General features: G+C 44.2%; 1 protein-coding gene across 2 annotated transcripts in view; it reads right to left on the bottom strand.

Annotated features, from left to right (window-relative positions):
• CPO (carboxypeptidase O) overlaps window positions 1-23,613 on the bottom strand; it is a 200,785-nt gene that overhangs the window by 69,167 nt on the left and 108,005 nt on the right. For both annotated transcript variants that reach the window (XM_077448499.1, XM_077448498.1), the window contains exon 5: window positions 18,861-18,972. In XM_077448499.1, the coding sequence (XP_077304625.1) occupies window positions 18,861-18,972 (112 nt within the window). The remainder of the gene's footprint in view (window positions 1-18,860; window positions 18,973-23,613) is intronic.

The raw sequence follows: 23,613 nt of genomic DNA, 5'->3' as shown, positions 1-23,613 counted from the left end.
AGGGAGCGCTGGTAAGATTGTGTGGGACTTGCTGTCACCCTTATTCAGAAAGGGGTACCACTTGTATGTGGACAATTATTACACAAGTGTGCCACTTTTTAGCCACTTGTTTGATCATGGAATTGGCACGGTGTGATCTATTCCCCAGCAACTTGTAGATTCCTGTCTTAGGCTGGGGGAGAGAGCCTGCTTGAGATGTAGTAATTTGGTCTCTGTGAAGTGGAGGGATAAGTAGAATGTTATCATTCTGTCCCCCCTTCACACAGACACAACGGTCCAAATTCATACAGCGACTGGTGTTGTGTAGAAACCCCTCTGTGTCCACGAATATAACCTTAATATGGGAGGGGTGGACCTCAACGACCAGTTGCTTGCACCATACCCAATTGCCCGTAAAGGCCAGATGCTGGTTTTAAAAAGTGTCTGTATACTTATTACAATTGGCTCTGCTGAATGTTTATGTGCTATACAAAGCTTCAGGACTGTAACAACACCCAGAGTATGAAAGGGGTTAAAGCCATTTAGTACATTCCCTTCCCGGACACCAAGGCAGCTACTAAACACTCCAATCAGTCGAACAAGTAACCCATACGAATAATTGAGACAAGGCTCTGTGTTGAGGGTCAAGAAGGAATGAATCTTTATCGAAACAAATGCAGGCTCTTTTTATACATTTGAGAATACTGCAGGCCCCACAGGAACAATGACCCGGATCGACCCACAACATCACACAATGGTTACATAACGAGCCCCCAATACACATTATTCTGAGTGTCAATATCTCCTCTAGTAGACAATAGATGAGTTCATTAGCACACTTAATAATAGGTGAAGGGAAAACTGCCTCAGACAAGATTAACACGATTTACTTATCCAGACAGAAGCAACATTGTTAAGCAATAGACGGTCTGTCTCTTACAATAAACTTCCTGGAATGTCCATATTAGGAGTTATACTTCCTGGTCATAGATCTCACAGTGTCCAGGGGATAAAATCTTTATATTTCTTCAGAGATATTGTTAATGAATATTACTTTCCCATTTGAAGTAATCCAATCATATTCTCAGGGTTCATTCTTTTCTTGGTCACTCTGCGCCCAAATGTGACTCCCATCACAGGGACGAACTGGATCCTTCCTTAAATTCCAGGAAGCGATCATCACAGCCTTTCTGTTTCCAGACGGTGCTGTGGCCCAACTTCCCAATCCAAATGCAGTGAGCCGGCTGCATGAGAGGCATTTTCCACATGTCCTCCCTGGTAACCCCACCCAAAGAAATCCCGAAAGAATTGTGTCTGTAGAAAGCACGGATATAGGCGTGATACCCGCTTTTATTGTCCCTCCAGTCCTGACCAACCTGGTCTTTGCATTGGTGACTGTTTCGAACGCTACCACACAGGGTCTCGAAAGATGAGATGGCCATCACATTTTGAGAAACCCTAAATCGGGAATGTTTACAATTTACAGTTTATATAAAAGTGCAAAAAAAAATACAAAAAAATAAAAATAAAAGAGCCAAAAATAGTTGTGGTTTTATTTTTCTTCTCTCTCAACTGTTCTCTCTCTTATGTTCACACTCTATTGTCCGCTCTATTGTTCACTCTCTATTGTTTTATATCTATTGTTCTCTCTCTATTGTTACTGTATTTTAGAACTGTAATTTTTTATTTTTACTATGTTTTATTGTATTTGCTTTGCAGGTTTGGTATGTCTTAATGTTATACTGTAATGTTACTTTGTTTTATTGTTAACCATTATTTGCTCAGCAGGTATGCCATTCAGCTGCAGCATGGGTTTATGTATCGTGGGAGCAAATGCTATTGCTGTCAGAATAAATAAAGCCATGACTCCAGCGCTGTAGGAGGTGATTTCACCACCACAGTTAAAAAAAGAGCGTATATGCCGAAGCATGGGGGCAGGGGTGGAGGAACAATTTGGTCCTAACATTAGGGGTGGATTGCCCCCATGCTTCGGCATATATTTTTTTAACCACTTCGCACCCAGGCCAATTCTGACATTTCTCTCCTACATGTAAAATTCCAAATTTTTTTGCTAGAAAATTACATAGAACCCCCAAACATTATATATGTTTTTTTAGCAAAGACCCTAGAGAATACAATGGCGCTCATTGCAACTTTTTATCTCGCACTGTATTTGCGCAGCATGTTTCATGCTTAAAAAAAAAAAACAGTAAAATTAGCCCAATTTTTTTGCATAATGTGAAAGAGAAGGATACGCCGAGTAAATAGATACCCATCATGTCACGCTTCAAAATTGCACGCGCTCGTGGAGTGGCGCCAAACTTTGGTATTTAAAAATCCCCATAGGCGACACTTTAAATTTTATTTACTGGTTACATATTTTGGGTTACAGAGGAGGTCTAGGGCTAGAATTATTGCTCTCGCTCTAACGTTTGTGGCGATACCTCACATGTGTGGTTTGAACACCGTTTTCATATGTGGGCGGGACTTACGTATGCGTTCGCTTCTGTGTGCGAGCTCACGGGGACAGGGGCGCTTTAAATTTTTATTTTTTGTTTTATTGTTAATTTTATTTTTATTTTTTTAGTTTTACACTTAAAAAAAAAAAAAAAAATTGATGACTTTTATTCCTATTACAAGGAATGTAAACATCCCTTGTAATAGGAATATGGCACGATCGGACCTATTTACAGTGAGATATGTGGTCAGTAAGACCCCATATCTCACCTCTAGGCTGGGAAGAATAAAAAAAAAAAATAAAAAATAAAAAAACAATCCTGGCTTCCTAGCCAGATCGGCGCCGTTAATTTGAATACTGAGGCCGGGCGTGACGTCATAACATCGCGCCCGGCCTCCGAACGATCATAGAGACTCCGGGGACAATCTAGTCCGCCGGAAATTTCTATGATTACTTGCTGCTGGGGCCGGCGGATCTTGTGACGACTCACCGATGGAAACGGTGAGTCGTTAGAAGCACCGGAGGGCGGCGGGAGGGGGGGCGTCCCCTCCCGCCGCCCGTAAGAACGATCAAGCGGCGGAACAGACGCTATGATCATTCTTATGGTGTAGGGAATCGCCGGCTGAAAACGGCAATATCTGAAGGATGTCTGTGGCCTCGGGCATCATTTAGATATAACCACTGAAACCCCATGACGTCAATAGATGTAGTGTGGGAACCAAGTGGTTAAGCACAGATTGCGTTAAAAAATCAAGTTGTTTTATTGAGTTAATGTTTTATTGTTACCATTGTTTGCTTTTCCGGTATACCATTCAGCTGTAGCACTGATTTATTTATCTTGACAGCAACAGTGTTGGCTGTCATGATTCTAGCACTGTAGGAGGTGATTTCACCATGACAGTTAAAAAAAAAATGGTGCATGTATGCCCATCATTAGAAGTGGGTGGATGAAGGGTGGTATTCTAATGGTGGGCATACCCACTGATCAATCTCTTTTTTTCGCTCGGCCAACAGGCTGCATGATAAAAAGGAACTTTACTGTTAGGACCTGGGCTTGAACCTGGGACCTCTGGTGTGTCTGGCAGTGACTCTGCTTGCTGAGCCACCTGGAATGCTGGACAGCTCCTTGGACAGCTCCTTGGACAGCTCCTTGGACAGCTCCTTGGACAATTCCTTTAGTGATCTTGTCTTGAATCTTGTTTGTCTTGAACCTTGAACCCTTTGCTCCTCCCATGAACTTCCTGATATAAGCCATGTCTCTGCACTTCCTCCTTGCCAGAATATTGTGCCTTTACCAGACAATATCTTGCTTCTATCTCTCCTGCTGCCGACCGTATCCTCGCTACCTTTCGTTACCGACATTTGGCTTGCTCCTGGACTACGCTTCTGCTGAATCCCAACCTGCAACTATTGGTTACCGACTTTTGGCTTGTTTCTCAACTACGCTTCTGCTTGATCTCTACCTGCTATATCTGCTACCAGACCCCCGGCTTGCTCACCTCCTGGTGGGGCTATCCTGAGGACCGCGACCTGGCACTTACACGCAGCCAAGCCCATCTCCACCTTTGGGAGCTCTGGTGAATACCGGTTAGTGCTTAGACCCCGCACCTCAGGTGAACCCGTGCCATCAGCCAGGGTGACCTGTGTTAATATCTGCTCTGCTGCTATAGCTACTGGTCTCTGAGCCTGACTCCAGATCGTGACAATTACAATATATACCCAACAAGGACCAGCAACATACTGGTATGTTGCTGGAATTTAAATGGTTATACCAGAATGATGCCAGCAGGTTTAGGTATCATCTTAGTATCTTTCTTTTCAGCCAGCAGTCGGCTTTCATGTAAAAACAATCCTAGCAGCTAATTAGCCTCTAGACTGCTTTTACGAGCAGTGGGAGGGAATGCCCCCCCCCTCCACCGTCTTCCATGGTTTTCAACCACCGCCTGCATTCTCCGGTTCCCTGTTGGTACAGTAGAGCCCAAGAATGCAGCCGGTGGTTCCACCAGCTGACCATAGAACTGATCGGAGAGCAGAATGGCTCCAATCATCTCTATGGCCTAAGTAACTGAACACTATGATCATTTCATGACTACGTTTTCGCCGGATATAAACAGTGCCATTGGGAAATTGGGAAAATATTTTATCACCCTGATCTTGGTGTGGCCAGATGCTCTGAGACCCCATTTTTTCCAAAAAAGAGTACTTGTCACTACCTATTACTATCATAGGGGGTATTTACATTCCCTGAGATAACAATAAAAATAATTTAAAAAAGATTTAAAAAAGGAAAGGAACAGTTTAAAAATAAAATAAAGCAAAATAAATAAAAAAAAGAATAAAAAAAGCACCCCTGTCCTCCCATGCTCACGTGCAAAGGCAAACGCAAGCTTCGGTCTGGTGTCATATGTAAAAAGAAATTGCACCATGCATGTGAAGTATCACCGCAAAGGTCAGATTGAGGACAGTAGATTTACAGAGGAGGTCTTCTGCTAATATTAAAGTGTTAACCTGTAAAGGACTTTTTTTTTTTTGCACAAAGTTGTTACTAAATGATATATTGTTCAAACATGCCATGGTTATATGTGCAATTAGACCCCAAAATACATTCTACTGCTTCTCTTGAGTACGGGGATACCACATGTGTGAGACTTTTTGGAAGCCTAGCCACGTACAAGACCCCAAAAATCAAGCACTGCCTTCAGACTTTCTAAAGGCGTAAAATTGTGATTTTACTCCTCACTACCTATCAAAGTTACTGAGGTCCTGAAATGTCCAGATCAATCCCCCCCCAAATGACCCCATTTTGGAAAGTAGACACCCCAAGGTATTTGCTAAGAGGCATGGTGAGTATTTTGCAGCTCTCATTTATTTTTGAAAATGAAGAAAGAAAATATATATTTTTTTCTTTTTTACATTTTCAAAACTTTGTGACAAAAAGCGAGATCTGCAAAATACTCAACATACCTCTCAGCAAATAGCTTGAGGTGTCTACTTTCCAACATGGGGTCATTTAGGGGGATTTTGTGCTATCTGGGAATTTCGTGGCCTCTGAAACTGTGAAAGGCAGTGAGGAGTGAAATAAAAAATATACGCCCTTAGAAAGCCTGAAGGCGGTGAATGGTTTTTCGGGTCTTGTACGCACTTAAACTGCCAAAAAGTCCCACACGTGTGGTATCTAGGGATGGACTGAACACCGCGAGGTTTGGTTTGCAGCAGAACATGCGAACAGGCAAAAAATTAGTTCGAACACGTGAACACCATTAAAGTCTATGGGACACGAACTTGAAAAATCAAAAGTGCTAATTTTAAGGGTTAATATGCAAGTTATGGTTATAAAAAGTGTTTGGGGACCTGGGTCCTGCCCCAGGGGACATGTATCAATGCAAAAAAAGTTTTAAAAATGGCAGTTTTTTGGGGAGCAGTGATTTCAATAATGCTTAATGTGAAACCATAAAAGTGAAATATTCCTTTCAATTTCATACCTGGGGGGGTGTCTATAGTATGTCTGTAAAGTGGCGCATGTTTCCCGTGTTTAGAACAGTCCCTACACAAAATGACATCTCTAAAGGAAAAAAAAGCCATTTAAAAGTATTCGTGGCTGTAATGAATTGTCTATGGATGAAATCAAAAGTGTTAATTTTAAAGGATTATATGCATGGTATTGTCATAAAAGGTGTTTGGGGATCCGGGTCCTGCCCCAGGGGACATGTATCAATGCAAAGAAAAGTTTTAAAATTTACATTTTTTCGGGAGCAGTGATTTCAATAATGCTTAAAGTGAAACAATAAAAGTGAAATATTCCTTTAAATTTCATACCTGGGGGGTGTCTATAGTATGCCTGTGAAGTGGAGCATTTTTCCTGTGTTTAGAACAGTCCCTGCACAAAATGACATTTCTAATGGAAAAAAAGTAATTTAAAAGTACTAGCAGCTATAACGAATTGTCGGGTCCCGGCAATACAGATAAAAGTCAATGAAAAAAATGGCATGGGATCCCCCCAGTCCATTACCAGGGGAACCCTGAACCAAAATTAAAAAAAAATTGAGTGGGGTCCCCCAAATTCCATACCCGGCCCTTTAGGTCTGGTAAGGATTTTGAGGGGAAACCCACACCAATTTTTTTTTTTTTAAATAGCGTGGGGGCCCTCCCAAAAATCCATACCAGACCATTATCTGAGCACACAACCTGGCAGGCCGCAGGAAAAGAGGGGGACTAGAAAGCGCCCCCGCTCCTGAATAGTGATGGACGAACTTCCGACGGGACGTTTCGCGAACGCGAAATGCGAACGGACCCAAACGTTCGCGAAACCGAACGTTCGCCGCGGGCCCCATTGACTTCAATGGGAGGCGAACTTTGCAAACCTTCATGTCGAATTTGCGGCCACGTGGTAATTATTAGGGGGTAAAACGTAGTCCCACCATCTGGACAATGACATAATACATGTATGAGGTGAATTTGGGATCGATAACTACAAGCATTTTTATTTTATTTGGGAAATTGTTCTAACAATTCAGGACTATGGAGCTAATGAAGGCAATGGAGGAGAGGGAAGGTCAGGGACCAGGGTAGGCAAAGAAGAGGGTGCAGGAGATGATCACCAGCAGCGTGACATACCGGAATGACACATGCACCGTGATAGAGGCATCTGACAGCAGCACCGTAATACAGAGCACTGACAGCAGCACCGTGACATACAGCGCTGACAGCAGCACCGTGACATACAGCGCTGACAGCAGCACCGTGACATACAGCGCTGACAGCAGCACCGTGACATACAGCGCTGACAGCAGCACCGTGACATACAGCGCTGACAGCAGCACCGTGACATACAGCGCTGACAGCAGCACCGTGACATACAGCGCTGACAGCAGCACCGTGACATACAGCGCTGACAGCAGCACCGTAAGCAGCCCCAGGAGGAAGTCAGCACAGCACAGGGATGGTGTGATCCCCTCATAATAAGAACCCCCAGGAGGAAGTCAGCACAGCACAGGGATATCATAAGCAGCCCCAGTAGAAATATGACACCGCTCAACCTCTTCAAAGAGGAGGGTAGGGGCATATAGTACGGTGTGCTTTTTTGGGTCAAGGAAGTGAGCCAAATGAATTAAGAAGGTCTGTGTGCTTGATTAAAAAAATAGTTTATAGACATATACATGGTCTACTGGTCACATGTGTTGAATTCCTCCGAGATCCATGCCTCATTCATTTTTAGAAATGTGAGGTAGTTAACACTGTGGTGAGCTAGGCGAGTACGCTTATCGGTCACAATCCCCCCTGCTGCGCTGAACGTCCTTTCGGACAGGACACTGGATGAGGGGCAAGCCAACAGTTCGATTGCAAATTGGGCAAGCTCTGGCCAGAGGTCAAGCCTGCCCACCCAGTAGTCTAGGGGTTCATCACTCCTCAGAGCGTCCACATCGGCCGTTAACCCAATGTAGTCGGACACCTGACGGTCTAGGCGTTCCCTGATGCTGGATCCGGATGACACCTGTCGATGGGTCGGCTGAAAGAATGACCTCATATCCGAAGTCACCAACACATCTTCAAACCGGCCTCTTCTTGCAGGCGCTGTTGGATTGGTACCCGCAAATCCTTCTCTGGGAGTGGGAATTGCTCCTCTGCCAGCGCACGCAAAAGCAGAATGCAGCATTTCTCGAAGCAAGGCCTGGAAGTGCTGCATTCTGACAGCCCTCTGCGACGGCGGTAACATTTCCGCCATTTTGTGTTTGTACCGGGGGTCTAAGTACGTTGCCACCCAGTACTGGTCCTTGACCCTCATGCTTTTTATACGGGGGTCCCTATTAAAACACTGGAGCATGAAGGCCCCCATTTGCACTAAAGTGGAAGCGGTGTGGTGGCCTGGCTCCTGCTCATCATCCAGGATAATGTCGTCCTCTTCATTCTCCTCTCCCCATCCTCGCACAACAGGGATCCCAGAAAGGTTTAAAGCATGCTCTTCTTGCTCCTGCTCATCCGCCCCGGCACCATCCTCCTCTGACTCCTCATCAGACTCCTGTTGTTGACTTGTCTCAGATAGAGTAGCCCCCCCTGGGAATTCATCCAGCATTGCGACTTCCTCATCTTCCCGCTCCTGCTCCTCCACAGCCTGATCAATGACACGACGCAATGCACGCTCCAGAAAGAAGGCATAAGGTACCATGTCACTGATGGCGCCATGGCTGCGACTGACCAGTTTGGTGATCTCCTCAAATGGCCGCAGAAGTCTGCATGTGTCGCGCATGAGCAGCCACTGGCGCGGTGAAAAAAAACCCAGCTCCCCAGAACCGTTTCTTTCGCAGAGTTCATACAGGTAGACGTTAACTGCACGTTTCTGCTGGAGCAGCCTATCAAGCATATAGAAGGTTGAGTTCCATCGCGTCGGGCAATCGCAAATAAGACGTCTGACCGGCAGATGGTGTCGCCGCTGAATGTCAGCAAGGCGAGCCATGGCCGTGTAAGATCTTCTGAAATGGGCCGAGATTTTCCTTGCCTGCCGCAAGATGTCCTGGACCCCAGGGTATTTGACAAGGAATCGCTGCACGACCAAGTTTAAGACGTGTGCCATGCACGGCACGTGCGTGATTTTGCCCTGTTTCAATGCGCTAAGCAGATTGGCACCGTTGTCACACACCACTTTACCAACTGTCAAATTGAGCGGTGTTAGCCACTCATCTGCCTGTGAACGCAAAGCTGAAAGGAGTGCCGGGCCAGTGTGGCTCTTTGCTTCCAGGCACAACAGACGCAGCACGGCATGGCAACGTCTCACCTGGCATGTGGAATAGGTTCTGGGGAGCTTGGGCGGTGCAGTGGAAGAGACGCTAGCAGCGGAAAAGGAGGAGGCAGCTGAGGAGGAGAGGGAGGAGGATGGAGTAGGAGGAGGAGAAGAAGAGTCAGGCCTGCATGCAATCCGTGGCGGTAAAACCAAATCTACACGGGTGCCACGGGTTACATGCTTGACGGCCGTCAGAAGGTTCACCCAGTGGGCAGTAAAACTGATATACCTTCCCTGCCCGTGTTTGCTAGACCACGTGTCTGTGGTCAGATGTATCTTGGCACCGACACTGTGTGCCAGAGATACATTCACTTGCCGCTGAACATGGCCATATAGCTCTGGGATGCCCTTCTCTGAGAAATACTTCCTTCCTGGGACCTTCCATTGTGGTGTTCCAATGGCCACAAATTTGCGAAAGGCCTCCGAGTCCACCAGTTTATATGGCAGTAGTTGGCGGGCTATGAGTTCTGACAAGCCAGCCGCCAACCGTTGGGCAAGAGGGTTATCCGGCATCATCATTTTTTTACGCTCAAACATTAGGCCCACGGAAGCCTGCCTTTTTGCAGAAAAATGTGAGCTTGGCGTGATGGAAGGTGGAGTGGAGGACAATTGTGAGGAGAGAGGAGAAGGAGAAGTAGAAGACGAGGCTGGACGGTGAGAGCCTGCAGTGTGGCTTTGTGTGTTCCGTTGCTCCCACTGGGCTCGGTGATGGCTGCTCATGTGCCTTCTTAAGGCGGTCGTCCCTAGGTGAGTATTGGGCTTACCGCGACTAACGCGTTGACTGCAAAGATTGCAGATGGCAACGCTATTGTCAGCAGCGGACACGTTAAAAAAAGCCCACACTGCGGAGCCATGTGCCGGTGTCCTGGGAGCGCCAGATGTGACCGTACATGGTCGATGACTCGCTCCTGATACATTTGCAGTCTGCTTTGTCCCTGCTGTGCAATGTAAGTCATTGCTGCTTCTCCTCCCTATCTGCTGGTCCATATCTCCCTCTGAACTCCCCTCCTCTTCCTCTCTTGTGGGCACCCACGTGACATCACTAGACACGTCATCATCAACGTCACCTTCCCCACCGCTATAAGTAGAGATCTCGGAGTAGGCAGCAACACCGGGGACCAACCTCCTCCTTGGGCTGATCTGGGTACTGGCGTCAGACTGCTGAGTAGCGCTTGTTGCTACCTCCTCTTCCTGATCCAATACCAAGAGTGGCTGCGCATCAGAAATGTCCTCTTGATATGGATCGGAAAATAATTCCAGTGACTCAAGCGGAAGGTATGTGGTGGTGGTGGTGGTGGTCGTGTTGTTGGTGGTAGTGTCTTTGGGGGTGCACATAGCAGAGAGTGAAGAAGAGGGTGCAGATCGAGAGGATGAGGAGGGTGCAGAAGAGTAAGGCTGAGCGAGCCACTCAACCAAGTCTGGTGCATCCTTTAAAGTAATTGAACGCACCTTCTGCAACTTCCCACTTTGGCTCAAGCCTGTTGCTCCTGCCCTACCCCTACCACCCCTGCGGAAGGGCCTGCCTCTTCCTCTGCATGTCATTTTTTAAATGACCCTGTGACAAAACTCTTAGTCCCTATACCGCTGAAGGACTGCTGCAGTATAGGTGAGCGGTCAGCAGTGGTGCACGTCAACCCTATCTATTGTGGACCTATAGCGGTCCTTACAGAACAGCAGACTGTACCGCACTCAAGCCTATGTACCGTAGCACCCTATACCAAGTTACCAGTCCTTATAAGAACTTTTGTGGACCAAGCAGGTTGTGTATTAGTGTTTAGCAGACTGTACGTCAGTCCCTATACCGCTGAAGGACTGCTGCAGTATAGGGCAGCGGTCAGCAGTGGTGCACGTCAACCCTATCTATTGTGGACCGATAGCGGTCCTTACAGAACAGCAGACTGTACCGCACTCAAGCCTATGTACCGTAGCACCCTATACCAAGTTACCAGTCCTTATAAGAACTTTTGTGGAACAAGCAGGTTGTGTGTTAGTGATTAGCAGACTGTACGTCAGTCCCTATACCGCTGAAGGACTGCTGCAGTATAGGTGAGCGGTCAGCAGTGGTGCACGTCAACCCTATCTATTGTGGACCGATAGCGGTCCTTACAGAACAGCAGACTGTACCGCACTCAAGCCTATGTACCGTAGCACCCTATACCAAGTTACCAGTCCTTATAAGAACTTTTGTGGACCAAGCAGGTTGTGTATTAGTGTTTAGCAGACTGTACGTCAGTCCCTATACCGCTGAAGGACTGCTGCAGTATAGGGCAGCGGTCAGCAGTGGTGCACGTCAACCCTATCTATTGTGGACCGATAGCGGTCCTTACAGAACAGCAGACTGTACCGCACTCAAGCCTATGTACCGTAGCACCCTATACCAAGTTACCAGTCCTTATAAGAACTTTTGTGGAACAAGCAGGTTGTGTGTTAGTGATTAGCAGACTGTACGTCAGTCCCTATACCGCTGAAGGACTGCTGCAGTATAGGGCAGCGGTCAGCAGTGGTGCACGTCAACCCTATCTATTGTGGACCGATAGCGGTCCTTACAGAACAGCAGACTGTACCGCACTCAAGCCTATGTACCGTAGCACCCTATACCAAGTTACCAGTCCTTATAAGAACTTTTGTGGAACAAGTGAGTTGTGAATGTTTAGCAGACTGCAGCAGAAGGGCAGCAGTCAAGTATAATATCCTTTCTATATTTGGAAGAAAGAATATTATACATGTACAAGCCTATTACTGTACCACTGATACCAGTCCTGAAAAGAACCTTTGTGGAACTAATAATAACAGCAAGTCTTTAAAATTACCCTCACTGCCTGACAACACTGCTTCCTTCCTGTCCCTATACAAATTGGCAAAAAAAGAGAACGATTAGTGGTTACTGGAACAGCTCTTTTGTGGACCTTGATAGTAACAGCTAATGATGATGATGATGATGATGATGATGAAAGACTAATCTGGCTGTCCCTGTAGCATACACCGTCCTTTCCCTTTCTCTAAACTAACAAAAGACACTCAGGCTGCTGCAAGAATCAGCAGCACAGCAAACCTATCAACACCTAACACCTATACCAGTCCTGAAAAGAACTTTTGTGTACCAAATAGCTAGTGGTTTATCTCTCCCTACTCCACACAGGAACCTGTCCCTATCGTAACAGAAGAAAGAATGTAAAATGGCCACCGGATCGGGTGTATTTATAGGTTAGGGGGAATGTACAAGTGTCCATGTGCTGTCATGTCTCAATTGGCTGTCCTGTATCACATGATAAACGTGTCACCAAAGGTTAAAGTTCTTGTATACATTAAACACGTAAGTCCGCCGCGGCGAACGACGGAAAAAGGCGTTCGAACGTGCGGACCGCGAATGTCGGAAATTCGCCGCGAAACGACCGCCGGGCGAACCGTTCGGCCATCACTACTCCTGAACCATAACAGGCCACATGCCCTCAACTTGGAGAGGGTGCTTTGGGGTAGCCCCCCAAAGCACCTTGTCCACATGTTGATGGAGGCCTCATCCCCACAACCCTGGCCCGGTGGTTGTGGGGGTCTGTGGGCAGGGGGCTTATCGGAATATGGAAGCCCGCTTTAATAAGGGGACCCTCAGATCCAGGCCCCCCCCCCCTGTTTGAAATGGTACCATTGTACCCGTACCGGTTCACAAAAAAAAGTGTCAAAATGTTAACAACTTGGGACGAATCCTTTATTAAAGAATAAAAAAATAAAAATGTGCCAGAAAGTCCATTCATCTTCTTCTATGGCTCTGCCGACGGAACATAACAAAAAAAAGGCCACGATCCGCCACCTGACGCATCCTCGCAGGTGAAATTCTTATATACATGAGGGCGGAGCCACGCTGGGACGTACCCGGGTGACCACGCCCCCTCTGAAGCACGGGGACTTCCCAATGGCTTCCCAGTGGCGTCAGAGGGGGTGGACCACCCGTTTACATACTTGGGTGGCCCCGCCCCCCCTCTGATGCACAGGGACTTCCCAATGGCTTCCCTGTGGTGTCAGAGGGGGGCGGCGTCATCCGGGTACGTCACCGTGTGGCCCCGCCCTCAGTTATATAAGAACTGTCATCTGCTAGGTGGATCGGTGGCTTTTTTTTTTTCGGTCCGTCGGAGGAGCCATAGAAGAAGATCAATAGACTTTGTGGGTCATTTTTATTTTTTAATAAAGGACTTGTCCCAAGTTGTGTCTTGTTTTTTTTTTTTTAACATTTTGACACTTTTTTTGTGAAATGGTACAGTTACAATGTACCCGTTACCATTTCAAACAGGGGGGCCAGGATCTGGGGGTCCCCTTGTTAAAGGGGGCTTCCAGATTCCGATAAGCCCACCGCCCACAGACCCCCACAACCCCTGCGGTTGTGGGGATGAGGCCCTTGTCCCCATCCACATAGGGACAAGGTGCTTTGGGGGGCCACCCCAAAGCACCCTCCCTATGTTGAGGGCATGTGGCCTGGTACGGTTGAGGAGGGGGGTCCCTCTCTCACCCCCCTCTTTTCCTGTGGCCTGCCAGTTGCGTGCTCAGATAAGGGTCTGGTATGGATTTTTGGGGGGACCCCACGCCATTTTTTCTTTAATTTTGGCGCAGGGTTCCCCTTAAAATCCATACCAGACCTGAAGGGTCTGGTATGGATTTTGAGGGGACCCCTACACCATTTAAAAAAAAATAATTGGCCATATCCATACCAGACCTGAAGGGCCAATTTTTTTTTTTTTACATTTTGGTTCAGAGTTTCCCCTTAATATTCCTGGCCTGTTAATGGACTGGAGGGGATCCCATGCCATTTTTTTTCAATGACTTTTATCTGTATTAACGGGATCCGACAATTCATTATAGCCACTAGAAATTACATTTTGTGCAGGGACTGTTCTAAACACAGGAAAAATGCACCACTTTACAGGCATATTATAGTCACCCCCAGGTATGAAATTTAAAGGAATATTTCAGTTAAGTTTTATTGTTTAATTTTAAGCATTATTAAAATCACTGCTCCCGAAAAAAGAGACGTTTTTAAAACTTTTTTTTGCATTGATACATGTCCCCTGGGGCAGGACCCAGGTCCCCAAACACTTTTTATGACAATAACTTGTATATAAGCCTTTAAAATGAATACTTTTGATTTGTCATGTTACTTTCCCATAGACTTTAACGATGTTCCGGCGGCTTTTGAATTTGCCCCGAACACCGCATATTGTTCGTTGTTCGCAGACCATCCGAACAACCAAAGTTCGGCCTCAACTTATGCTCAGGTTGAACCATTCACCCATCCCTAGTGGTATCCCCATACTCAGGAGAAGCAGCAGAATGTATTTTGGGGTGTAATTCCACATATAACCATGCCATGTTTGAACAAAATATAATTTAGTGACAACTTTGTTTAAAATAAAAATAAAAAATAATAATTTATTTTCTCGAAACTTGTAGCGAAATGGGCCCAACATGCCTCTCAGCAAATAGCTTGAAGTGTTTTCTTTCCAAAATGGGGTCATTTGTGGGGTTTTTCTGCTATCATGACATTTCATGGCTTCCGAAACAGTGATAGGTAGTGAGGAAGTAAAATCCCCATTTTACGCCCTTAGAAAGCCTGAAGGCGGTAATTGGTTTTCGGGGTCCTGTACACGGCTAGGCTCCCAAAAAGTCTCACACAAGTGGTATTCCCATACTCAGGAGAAGCAGCAGAATGTATTTTGGGGTGTAATTCCACATATAACCATGGCACATGTGAGCAATATATCATTTAGTGACAACTTTGTGTATATATATATTTTTTAATTTTTCAATCACTTGTGACAAAAAAATTAAATATTCAATGGGCTCAACATGCCTCTCAGCAATTTACTTGGGGTGTCTACTTTCCAAAATGGGGGCATTTGGGGGGGTTGTACTGCCCTGCCATTTCAACACCTCAAGAATTGAGATAGGAAGTTATAGACTAAAAGCTGCGTAAATTCCACAAAATGTACCCTAATTTGTAGACGCTATAACTTTTGCACATATACATGTACATATACATTTATTGACTTTTTTTTTTACCAAAGACAGGTGGCTGAATACATTTTGGCCTAAATGTATGACTAAAATTTAGTTTATTTGATTTTTTTATAACAAAAAGTAGAAAATTAAATTGTTTTGCAAAATTTTTGGTCTTTTTCTGTTTATATTGCAAAATATAAAAATTGCAGAGGCAATCAAATACCCTCAAAAGAAAGCTCTATTTGTGGGAAAAAAAAGGATGCAAATTTTGTTTGAGTACAACATTGCATGACCGCGCAATTACAAGTTAAAGCAGCACAGTGCCAAATTTAAAAAGTGCTCTGGTCATTGAGCAGCCAAATCCTCTGGGGCTGAAGTGGTTACATATCATGCCTGGGGGGGGGGGTCCCCTTAGTCTGCCTGTAAAGTGGAGCATCTGTCTGATGTGTTTTACAGTCCCGCAGGAACATTTAATTTCTAAAGGATAAAATGTCATTCAAAATTGCTATGGATATTAAGGGGAAATCCATGCCAAAATTTTAAAAAAACTGCGTGGGGCCCACCCCAAAATCCATATCAGGTTCTTTGGATCTGGTATGGATTTTAAGGGGAACTCCATGCCAAAGTTTAAAAAAAAAATTACCATGGGGTCACCCCAAAATCCATGACCTTTGTCCGAGCATGCAGCCTGGAGGACAGGATAGGGTGGGTGAGCAAGCACCTACTCCCTCCTAAACCATACCAGCCCACATGCCCTCAATCCTTGTCTGGTGGTTGTGGGGGTCTGTGGGTGGGGACCTTATCAGAATCTGGAAGCCCTATTTTAACAAGGGGGCCCCCAGATCCTGCCCCCCATGTGAATGGGTAGGGGGTACCCCACACCCATTCACCAAAAAAAAAGCATGAAAACGCCAAAAGACAGTTTTTGACAATTCCTTTATTAAAATAAATAAATATATTGTCCCACAATGTAAATCCATTGTCAATCACGCCACCCAACGGACCCACTGGCCTTTGGCCAATCATGGCTCTAACACCAGAGTGCACTGTGATTGGCCAAAGCATGCAGTTCAGGTGCGTGCTTTGGCCAATCATCAGACATCAATGCAATGCAATCTCGAATTTGCTGAGAACGCCCCATAATGTTTGGAACACCCGATGTTCGAGTCGAATGCGGGACCCTCCCTACAATGAGGTTAGCAGACAAATTAGAGACTATATATACATGGAAATTTGAACGCAAGGATATAAGATTGTTGTCTGCCTTAACCAATTACGTCACAGTAGATAGAGGTTAAATATGACTCACGTGTCTGCTTCTGTTTTACCAGTGTTATACAAGTGGAGTGTGGGTAGCGATTGGCTCAAGAAAGGACTATGCCCAGAATGCAAATTGTTATCTAACTTGTTATTTCAGAGAAAGTGCTCGACTACTATATTTCATTGATATTCAGCTGTATGTTCTTGGATTTTTAAAAAACACTAATAATGGCATTTAATTGTTGGGATGTAGATCATTTCATATGTACAACATTCTCTTGGATTTTCGGGAATTGTCTCTAGACCTGTGTTCAAGGTATGGCATAGAACAGTAGGTTTCTGTATTTAACCATGCTCATGCTTACACACTAACAATAGATTTTATGTTAATAATGTTAATAGGTGTTGTGATGCAATACATTGATGTACTCTCCATAAACTGAACATAAATACTTTAGATCAAATCCTTAACTAAGGTCACCTTTCAAAGGCTCCATATGAAAACTTGCTAATCCAGTCTGGCTTACTGAGATGCTCATCGCAGCTAAAAGGGTTCTTTGTCCTCACACAACAGTAAAACAAAACAATGTACCGTACATACTGCATTTTATTAATAAATGCAAGAGAGCACATTTTGAACACAATAAATCATTTAAATTAGTTTAACTGCAAGGGTATGAATATGCTATAGCTGGACTTTGGGACAAAACATAACAGAAGCTTTCCCAGGTGGGACAGTGCAGAAGTATAGTGAACTGTCAGTTATGCGATTCCATCACAAGCTGGAGACTCCCACTCACCTTTCATAGAAGACCTACAACGTGCTATTCCCTATTCTAGCTCTTCATCACAGCGTCTGTGAGCTTTAGTAATCCACCTTTTCTTTCCTGGTTGTAGTGACCTGTTCTTGTATTTATATGCCTACCTCTTTGCCACCTGCTCTAACCAATTACCTTGTTCATGCACTACAGTTGTTTGCTATTCCTGGTGGCATGGAAGGTTCACCAGTATCCTTGGTACTATCCATTCTCCCATGTACTATTAGAGACAGCCAAAAAACAAGCTTGTACTGTAATTTTCATATACAGTATATTATAATGTAGAGCAGACCTGTGCAATACCATACCTGGCCCTTTGGCTGTTCCAGTCCAGCCCAATATGCTGTTAGCATGCCTCTCTGAGCCTGTCAACTTCATCACTGAGGAAGTTGACAGGCTTAGACAGACATGCTGAGAGTTGTCCAGGAGGATAGCTGCCAAAAATGGAAGGAGAGAGCCTGAACAGCTGATTGGCTGTAGCGGGCCAGGCTGTAGTGGGGAGGCACAGTTCTGGCAGGAGAGAGTTCCTTAGGAGACATTCCAATGCTCTCTTCCTGTGCTAAGCGCCTGTCTGCTGCAAAGCAAAGGAGCTGTGCACCTGTTCATTTCAGGTCAGGATCTGCATAAATCCCCACTGTACCGATCTCAGGCTCTCTCCTTTAAATCAGTGCTTGCAGCTCTGCCAGTTATCTCCCTGAGCTGTGATCAAGTCACATTGTGGTGAAACCTGTTAAGGGAGAGTTGGTTTCTTTGGATGGTGACACTATGGTTGTATATCTATTATGGATGATCCAACAAAGTAACTCAGTAGAGCACAGATTGGAGTGTGGTTCTTATTCTTTTTTTTCATCTGATGATAACCAAGAGCGGGCTTCTTGGACCTGCACCCAGAAATCAAATGGAAGAGCAAGTCTAGAGCAGTGCATTGGGATGGGATATTCCCGAGGTTGTTAGTCACACATTGGCAATCAGAATGGCAGATAACCCCTGTACCTGTCAGCTCTCTCATTTCTTTTACCAGCCTGCCCTACACCAAAATTGGGACCTGCAGATCAGCAAAGGACATTTCTTTGCTACTGCTTCTAATAATTATGAGTGTGCACACTATTTCATTAGCAGTTGTACCTATTATTCCTAGCACCAGTTGTTTGTTTTCTATATGTTTCCATACTTGCGGACCTTCCCAGTCCAATGTTGCTCCCCTAAGGCTGCTGATTAAATCAAAATATCTTCTTTTATTACACACTAACCTTTGCTTAGACCCTCTACACAAGTCTCAGTTTCTCATGTGGCCCCTTGGGAAAATTATTTACCCACCCCGATGTAGAGTGTACAAACATTTTTAAAAGCCTAAACATTTAATATTGGACTTTTTGTAGGTAATATTATTAGTCAATATTTGCTTGGTTTATGGTTCATGTTCAATGTTCACTATTTTCTGAAAGCCTATTCAATAGGTCATCCATGTAATTGTAAACTTCCACATTTACAATGGTTTCCAAGGTATGGAATTAAATATTAAAGGAACTCTGTACATGAAAACACTTCAGAAGAAAAATAGTATAACACTAAATCCTTTTCTTACATCTTCCATTGGGTGATATTTGGTGTAGACATAGTCAGTTGTTGATCTCTTTCTTCTTAGTTTTGTTTTCTCCACACCGCCCATTACCTGAGTTATATTATTAAGCAGAACACTACAAAACAAGATGGAAGACACAATGACTACACAATTAGGATTTAGATAAAATGGTTACTTAGGGGTTTATTTATGAAAGCTAGTGCAAACTTAGTCACAATTCTGCAGAGAGCAGCTTCTAAACCTCAGCTTGTTTAATTAAACTTTAGCAATAAAACCTGGAAGCTGATTGGTTTCTCTGCAGAATTGAGAATAATTTTGCTCTCTCTAGCTTTAGTAAATAAACCCCTTAATGTCCAATAAATTAAAATGGATTAAAGAGATTTGTGTACAGGAACATTTTTAGTTAATACAAACAAATATATATATATATTTTTTCTAATATCCAATTATTAGAGCTAGCTTTATGCGATTGTATGTATGGGTATTCCCCACCTTGCCTGCCTCTCTACATGTTTTGTCTGGAAGAAGCTACAAGTAGGATTTGAGTTGTCAGTGAATATTGACATCACCATTCACCTTAGAGAGCAATTATATTTATAGCAGACATATGCACATGTTCCTCCCAGGAGTAGCTGATTCTGAACTGCTGAAAAGTGGACTAAGAAAGTAACAAACACTAGCTAGTATCAGTTCTAGAAATACGTTAAATAAAAAAGGAAAAACAAATCTTACTCTTGGGTATTGTACTAATACATAACTACATACAGTATATTCAGCAATATAATTTTTTTCGAAGAAGTGTTTAAAATCTACTGAAAGACAAATATTGATTTAAATCTAGCTTAAGGCTCTAAAATCCTAAAATCTTCCCAAACACACAGTTCATAGAGAAATAACAGGTTTCAGGATGTAATTTCCTATACACATAATGACTCCTCAGTTGCCCGTACAGCCATCTCTTGCCTTCTTGCTATACATACCTAAGTATCTTCAGTCAACATTCATATACAAGGCAATTCCCATAGTGCCTGTTAGCTCTCAATTGCTTTATCACCTTCCCTAATATGAGAGGCAGCACCAGTTATTGGAATGCAGTTAAAGAACTGACAAGTAAATTGAAACAAATGAAATTAATGTTTATATCTGGTTAATAAAGTCCGGTATGTGAAAGTCTTGGCTTGCTTCCATGTTAACCCTTTCATCAGAACAGGAGTGCCTGATATAGACACTACATGATGTGGACCTTTATGCCCTGGGAGGAATACAGTTATTTTTTTATTTTCCTTAATTTAAACATTAATTCAACTCATAAATACCACAGAGGCAAAGAGCATCAGAAATGTATTATTATTAAAATGAGCAGAGCTTGTTAAACGGATAAAGCTTCATCTAACTTAAGCTGTCCCTTGATATTTGTGCACAGTGAAATTTTACTTTTTTTTATACATTCTAACTTGTCTCTTGGCATTCAGTTTAAATGAGTATGACTCATTCTGATAAATCTTGTACATTTCATTTATCACATTTTATAGCTCCTTTCCAGATAATGTTTACAATTTTACAATGTAGCAATTTACCTGACAGCTGCTGGGAGCCTAAATGTTTATTTGGTACCTCTACCCTAGAGTAAAATTAGTCCCAGAACCTCTATTTCCATGGATATAGACTCAGAGAAATATGGAAAATTACTGTAAGTACAGTAATACTGTGCAATAATTAAAAATTATATTTGCTGGTAATGTATTTTCCATCTAAATAGTTATACTATACATATTTCACATTTTGATCACAATTTCTACCACCACCATCACCATTATCATCAATTTAGACCTTTCAAATCTTTTCAGGGCAGTAAGATAAGTGAATTGGCTGGATTACCTTTGCAAGACCGCTAATTTCAAGGTGCTCCCAGTATGTCTATGGACAAAATGCCAGTTGGTTGTGCCTAGTAAAGCAGCCTTGGGATACTCTCAGATGACATTTGTGTAAGGCATCCAAATCACTATGACCATCTTCTACCGACCAAAAAATACGGTATAATGGCTCTTAGATAAACTTGCAGCAAATTAATATTGTTTTTTTTTTAAAACCCACGTTTTAAGTTGCATTATAAAAACGGCAAACACAGTTCAACCATATACCATAAAACAAAACTCATGCTAAACGCTAATGTTGGCAACCATTACGTTTATTCAATAGCACTGACTTCTACACAATCCAAGCCTGTAGTCATTAAGATAATCAGTTAAGTTTAATCTTTCCAAGCACTCAAACAAGTTGAGGGAAAATCTACATTTTTTTAATCAAGAAAAGTGTTGTTTATCAAGAAGAGAAATAAACACACGTTCTGGCGTCTGGTGATCCTTAAAGGGTAACTAAACCTTTGTTTAAAAAAAAAAAAAAAAGGTAATTCTTACCTCCTCTGTGCAGTTGGTTTTGCACAGAGTGGCCCTGATCCTCCTCTTCTGGGGTCCCGTAACAGTGCTCCTGGCTCCTCCTCTTCTCGAGTGCCCTGTCCGAGAAGCATCCTTCCTCCGGCACTCGAGCAGGTGCACTCCCGTGTCTATTGACACAGACAGCAGGACTGGGCCACGCCCCCAGCTCCTGTTTTATTGGGTTTGATTGACAGCAGCAGGAGCCAATGGCTGCGCTGCGATCAATCTATCAAATCATGACACGAGACACCAGCTGGAGCTGGTGTGCTTGCTCTCGGCACTGGAAAGACTGGGTTCAGGTGAGTAAAGGGAGGGGGGGTCATGCATAGAATGCATTAAGGTGAAAAACCACAAGGGTTTACAACCTCTTTAAGAAAATAAAATGCTCATACCCACAGCCTAGTCCTATAATTTACAATACCTATTTGTAGGGCTTTTTGACTGGCTATTTACTAACAACTACCAATATATGATTTTTTACAACTGATATTATTTATTATTATTATTATATAGGATTTATATAGCGCCAACAATTTGTGCAGTGCTTTATAACATGAGGGCAGACAGTACAGTTACAATACCATTTAATACAGAAGGAATCAGGGGGCCCTGCTCATTAGAGCTTATATTCTAGAAGGGAGTGTCAAGTAAAATAAAAGGTAATAGCTGTGGGGGATGAACTTGTTAGGTGTGGGTAGGATAGGCTTCTCTGAAGAGGAGGGTTTTTCAGGGATCATCTAAAAGCTAATAGAGAAAGAGATAATTGGACAGATTGGGGTAAGGAGTTCCATAGGATTGGAAAGGCTCTGGAAAAGTCCTGGAGGTGAGCAAAAGAGGAGGTGACAAGGGAGCTAAAGAGTAAGAGGGCTTGAGAGGAATGAAGAGAACCATTAGGTTGGTATTTTGAGACTAGGCTAGTGATGTAGCTGGGGGCTAAATTGTGGATGGCTTTGTAAGTTGTTGTTAGTATTTTGAATTTAAATAGTTGGGTCAGTGGAAGCCAGTGGAGGGATTGACAGAGAGGAGTACCAGACATAGAGTGATTGGTAAGATGGATGAGTCTGGCAGCAGCATTCATGATGGATTGAAGGGGGGGATAGCCAGGGCCGTCTTTAATATTGATTGGACCCTGGGCAAAATTTTTCTGGGGGTCTGCCTTTACACACACAGTAACTTTAATGGCATCCCAGTCTTAGTCCGCAGTGTTCAATATTGTGTTGGCACACCCTTTGCAGCAATAACAGCTTCAACTCTTCTGGGAAGGCTGTCTACAAGGTTTAGGAGTGTGTCTATGGGAATGTTTGATCATTCTTCCAGAAGCGCATTTGTGAGGTCAGGCACTGATGTGGAGAAGGCCTGGCTCACAGTCTCCACTCTAATTCATCCCAAAGGTATTCTATCAGGTTGAGGTCAGGGCTCTGTGCAGGCCAGTCAAGTTCCTCCACCTGAAAAATCCCTGAAAAACAACCCCACACCATAATCCCGCCTCCACCAAATGATTTAGCTATCTGTAGATGTGCCATGCTGTGGCCCGCCCCCACACATGGACATTAACTGGATGGCTTTCGGATGTCCCCATGATGTTGGGAGCCCAGAAGTGCTGTTTGTGGGTTACCATAGTTGAGGATCCCGCTTCCTAGCCCTAACGACTGTATTTGACACTATCCTGTGTCATCGGAAGTGTCTGCATTTCATAGGGCTAGCATCCAGAATGCACAGCATGGCCAAATTTCCTGGTTTCAGCCCTTCCATCTGGCAACCATCAGCATGGCCCCCCACTTAACCACTTGTCCAATCACAGCTGATTGCGATGTAAACAGGAAGAGCCATTTATCAGCTTTTCCTCACTCGTGTCTGACAGACGCAAGTAGAGGAGAGCTGATCGGCGGCGGCTCTCCTGGCGGGGGGGGGGGGGGTCTGATTGTTTATCAGAGCAGCCCCCACGCAGATTGATGCCCAGGACCACCAGGGATGCTGCCAGGACCACCAGGGATGCCCACAAAGGAACACCAATAGGTATGCCACCTTAGACCAACATATGCCAATCAGTGCCCATTAATATTGCCTGCCAGTGCCATCAGTGATGCCTATCCATGCAATCTATCAGTGCCACCCATCAGTGTCCAGCAGTGCCACCTATCAGTGCTACCCATAAGTACCCATCAGTGCAGCCTTTGAGTGCCCACCAGTGCCACCTATGAGTGCCCATCAGTGCCACCTATCAGTGCCACACATCAGTGCTGCATATCAGTGCCATCCATAAGTGCCCTCTATCAATGGCCATCAGTGCCGCTTATCAGTGCCTATCAGTGCCACCTCAT

This window comes from Lithobates pipiens, unplaced genomic scaffold (assembly GCF_037356315.1).
Source record: "Lithobates pipiens isolate NorthernLeopardFrog02 unplaced genomic scaffold, aLitPip1_a1.2 Scaffold_22, whole genome shotgun sequence".
Lineage (NCBI taxonomy): Eukaryota > Metazoa > Chordata > Amphibia > Anura > Ranidae > Lithobates > Lithobates pipiens.
This window is presented reverse-complemented; position numbering and strand designations above follow the sequence as displayed.